This window comes from Cornus florida, unplaced genomic scaffold, assembly GCF_030987335.1.
Source record: "Cornus florida cultivar Cherokee Brave unplaced genomic scaffold, ASM3098733v1 CherokeeBrave_3.0.0_Hap2_Chr06, whole genome shotgun sequence".
Taxonomy (NCBI): Eukaryota; Viridiplantae; Streptophyta; class Magnoliopsida; order Cornales; family Cornaceae; genus Cornus; species Cornus florida.
This window is the reverse complement of record NW_026775576.1, coordinates 79788913-79793560: the sequence shown is the minus strand read 5'-3', so window position 1 is coordinate 79793560 and position 4648 is coordinate 79788913. Positions and strand designations below refer to the sequence as shown.

General features: G+C 34.3%; 1 protein-coding gene across 1 annotated transcript; it reads left to right on the top strand.

Moving 5' to 3' along the window:
- Positions 1-1217: 1217 nt before the first annotated feature.
- LOC132314415 (desmethyl-deoxy-podophyllotoxin synthase-like) lies at positions 1218-2573 on the top strand. The gene is made up of 2 exons (XM_059813284.1): positions 1218-1835; positions 1929-2573. The coding sequence occupies exons 1-2, from the start codon at positions 1218-1220 to the stop codon at positions 2571-2573; spliced, it is 1263 nt and encodes a 420-aa protein (XP_059669267.1).
- The last annotated feature ends 2075 nt before the right edge of the window (positions 2574-4648 follow it).

Below are 4648 nucleotides of genomic sequence, written 5' to 3'. Positions count from 1 at the left end.
CATTCAAAATCTCACTTTTTGCTGTTAAGAGTTTTGCTCTGTGCTTTAGTTAACAAATTAGATGACTTGAGGATAATTTACTTGTGTAGTTGATTGAATCTAACCATCAATAATTCAGGAGATTAGCAAGAATTTCCGTGCTAGGGCATTTTTCCGTGGAAACAAAATTAGTTCATAGTTCATACATGTAACAGACTACGAAATCATTTCTATTACAAAAACAATGGGAAGATTTTCTTTTTACTGATAAATCCAAAAGGTCCATGTATTTTATAAATGAGAATTAGGATGAGTTTGGAAGCAACTTCAAGGAAGAGAGGTTCTTAAAGGCCAGTGATATAACTCCTCATAGCCTTTTGTGCACGTACATATCGTTTAGCTTCTTGGTCATGATATATATATATATATATATATATATATATATATATATATATATATATATTTGTTTTTTGTTCATAGAATGGTCAGTCCTTCATAGAAATAAAATATATTCTAATTTATAATAACCAACACTAATGAAATCAAGACGAGAGTTACACAACTATGTATTTTATAAGGGATACTTATCAGGGAACTAAACTAGACAATTGCATTAATATGATATTTTAGCTAGCTAACCACAATTTTGTCATGTTCTAGATTGTTTTGGAATGTTTTATTTGATGTACCAAGACTTTATTTATAATTGACAACAAAGAGACAATTCGAATTTAAATAACATTCAAAGATGTATATATTATGTTAGTCAAACGATATGATTTGTCAAGCTAATAAATCATCTTCTGCCTTATCAATACGTATTATGTCAAAATAGTTTCTCTCTTATATTGTAGAAGCAAGTGAAGCAGATGGAAAATGATATTTGAAGGTGGTAATAAAATATAAATAAGGTTAATATATATCTTATTGCAGAACTTCAAGGCTCCACAGCAAGCATAAATCTGAATGACGATGGAGCTCCCATTCCTCTCTTTCCCAATTCTGTTCACATTCCTGCTGTTTCTGTTCATGGTATTGAAAACGAGGTCAGTTCAGCTCCAAAACTGCCTCCTGGGCCGTGGAAGCTGCCTCTAATCGGAAACATTCACCAATTTGTTGGATCTATACCCCATCGCCGCCTAAGAGATTTGGCCATGAAACATGGACCACTGATGAGCCTGCAACTAGGATAACTTCCTATTCTTGTCGTTTCTTCAGTAGAATTTGCCCATCAAGTGATGAAAAAACATGACATCATCTTTGCTAGCAGGCCTTTTATTCTTTCTACAAGTATCATATCCGAGAATGACATTGGCTTCGCACCTTATGGGGATCACTGGAGACAACTTCGAAAATTTTGCATACTGGAGCTTTTAAGTGTCAAGCGTGTCCAATCATTCCGACCCATCAGGGAAGAAGAGATCTCGAATTTGATCAAAACTAATTCGACGCATACAGGATCTCTCATCAATCTAACTGAAAAGTTTTTCTCGATGACATACAGCATCACTGCAAAGGCTGTCATTGGTAAGAAATTCCATGGGCGAAAAGAATTCATATCACTTGTCAAGGAAACCATAGAGTTAGGAGGAGGTCTCAATATTGCTGATCTCTATCCTTCATTTAAAATGCTGGCTTTAATCACTGGACTGGGGACTAGAATTGAGAAGACTCATCAGAAAATTGATAGGACGTTGACCAATATCATTGATGAACATAAAGCTAGGAAGGTGGCAGCACAGACCAGTGATGGTGAAGTTGATCATGAAGACCTGGTTGATGTTCTTCTAAGACTTCAAAAGGAGGGTAATCTTGAGATCCCTTTAACTATGACAACCGTCAAGTCAGTCATCTTGGTTAGTACATTTACTTTATGCTTCTATTAATATCAATGCACTGAGTCCCACAAATTACTTCACACTAAAATTCAATATGTAATGCTCTTTCAGGACATGTTCATTGACAGAATCGAGACATCATCTAATACTCTAGGCTGGATAATTGCAAAAATGCTGAAAAACCCAAGACTGATGAAAAAGGCACAAGCTGAGGTGAGACAGATTTTATGTAAAAAGAGAAATATTCTTAATGAAGATGAACTCCATGAATTGAGTAACTTAAAGTTAGTTATCAAAGAACCTTTGAGATTACACCCTCCTCTCCTTTTATTAATTCCAAGAGAGAGCAGAGAGAGATGTGAAATCAATGGATATGAGATACCTGCAAAAACCCATGTCTTTGTCAATGTATTTGCAATTCATATAGATCCCGAAAATTGGAGTGATCCAGAGAGCTTTGTTCTAGAGAGATTCCTTGACAGTTCAATTGATTTCAAGGGGACTCATTTTCAATATCTACCATTTGGTGCTGGGAGGAGAATATGTCCTGGCATGTCATTCGGTTTAGCTAATGTTGAGCTTCCACTTGCAAATTTATTATTTCACTTTGACTGGAAACTTCCGGAGGGAGAGAAGCCAGAAGATCTAGACATGACTGAGATCTTTGATGCAGCAGTTAGCAGGAAAACAGATCTGTGTGTGATTCCTACCGCTTATCATCCTTCAACTGATGAACAAGAGATTAAGAGCGAGTAAATATTCGGTGCACCGAGCATCGGCCACGCTGAATATTTAGTCGTAGAAAGCAATGGATGGTTAATGTTCAATTTCCAGTTTCAGTGTGAGCCCATAATGTTAATTAGTTTATATATTTTGATAATTTAATCTTTTATTATATTATGTACGTATAACATAATGTTGAAAGGTAAAATAAGAGCGCTTGTGACTTTTGGCTCAAAAGAATATTATCCTACCATAAAAAAGAGAGGACGTGACTTTTGTCAAGTGGATGACCTCATTATAAATCTTCTTCTCTTCTTATCTCGTGACTTTTGTTAGTGAATAACCTCATTATATATCTTCTTTTGAATTTGATACATTGCACAGTTGCCCATGTGTACAATTCTCACATTTCACAATAAGCAAATGATTCTCTAACAGAAATTATGAGATTTGCCAAAGGTTTTGGATAAAAGAGTACTGATTAATTTATGCTCTGTATTAAGATTATTACAAAAATTACCACTGTCTTATTACAATTGCACTCTAGAAATATAAAAAATCAATAAATGTCCTATCCTTCTAAATATTCTATCAAATGTCCACAATTGATCTCAACAAATTTATAAATGTTGTTTCAACAAAGATACACTTGTTTTTTATATTTAGGGAGCGTTCAATATAACTTAGGAACACTAAATTGTTTTATGAAAGAGTTTCAAAATACAAAAAGTTTCTATATTAAAAAAAGGGCTAGCCTAGTGGCCAAGGGCATTGTAACTTCGCGGTATTTCTTCTACCTCTCAAAGTGAATGGTGAGGATTCAAGTTCCCATGAGGACAAAAGGGCGCATGAATTTCTTGCCATGGGAAAAAAAAAATGGTTAGCCTAGCATATAAGACTGCCGCCATTGCTGCCTCTAGGAGGGATGGTCTTATATGAGTATGCAGTGTTACCTCCAAATGTAGAGACGTACCTGGAAAAAAAAAAAAAAAAAAAAAGGTTACCCTAGTGTATGAGACTCCGCCATTGCAGTCTCTAGGAGGGAGAGTTGAGTGTTTGCAGTCTTATCTGCACATGTAGAGACATAACTGTGTGACCTCCATGTCACAATGAAGCCACCTTACCATTACGACCTTCGCATGTAAAGAAGTACTTGTGACCTCCATGTCACAAATGAGCAACTTGTGAAGGAATTTGTGTGTGTGTGTGTGTGTGTTTTCTTTCATTGAGGTCACAATTTGTGTTTTTCTTTATTTTATGATTGAAGGAATTTGAGAAACAAAATTTAGAGAGATAAAAATAATAATAATAAATAAATAAATAAATAACCAAGAATAAATCTTTAATAAAATTTTTATTTCAATTATATAGATAATATGTCAAAACAAAGATACTTCTGTGTGTGTGTTTTTTTTTTTTTTTTTTTTTTTTTTTTGGGGGGGGGGGGGCACGTATTAGGTATTAGGAATTAGGAAATCCATGGCATACCAACCAGTATCTATAGTTAATCTTACTTCTACCATGTGAAATGCCAAATATTTGACTATATGAGTGAGATCCACAACTATAAATAATGGAATATGCTTGACATATTTAACACACAGATTTCACAATGGTAGGAATTAGAAACTGTAATAAGTTCTTTGATCTCAGAATCATTTCGTTTTCAACGGTTAAATTCGTGATTGAGAAAGCCAAAAATATATGTTGACAACCATTTTTGCAAATCACGTGAAGACTATTTTGGTGAGGATGTAGCAGCCACTATATGAGAGAAGAACAAGCTACACAAGTATTTGGTTTGTTGGAGATGCATAGACAAGATAATGTTGTCGAATGATAGATGTTAAGGAGATGAAGGTTTTATCTTCATTACCAAGATTATCTTGCACATAATTAACTTCACCAAGGATTTAGATATAATTATCTCCATCGTTCATAAGTTGTCAGAGATAAAAGAAGGAAAATATCAACAAAGGAACCAATTATACTGAATTTGTGGAGAAGAAAGCTTACACTTGGAGTAATTTTGGAAATTTAAATGTATTCCAATAGCTTAAATTTAGGAAGTAGTTTGTTTTATGACCCTTTAAGCTGGTTTCTATAAA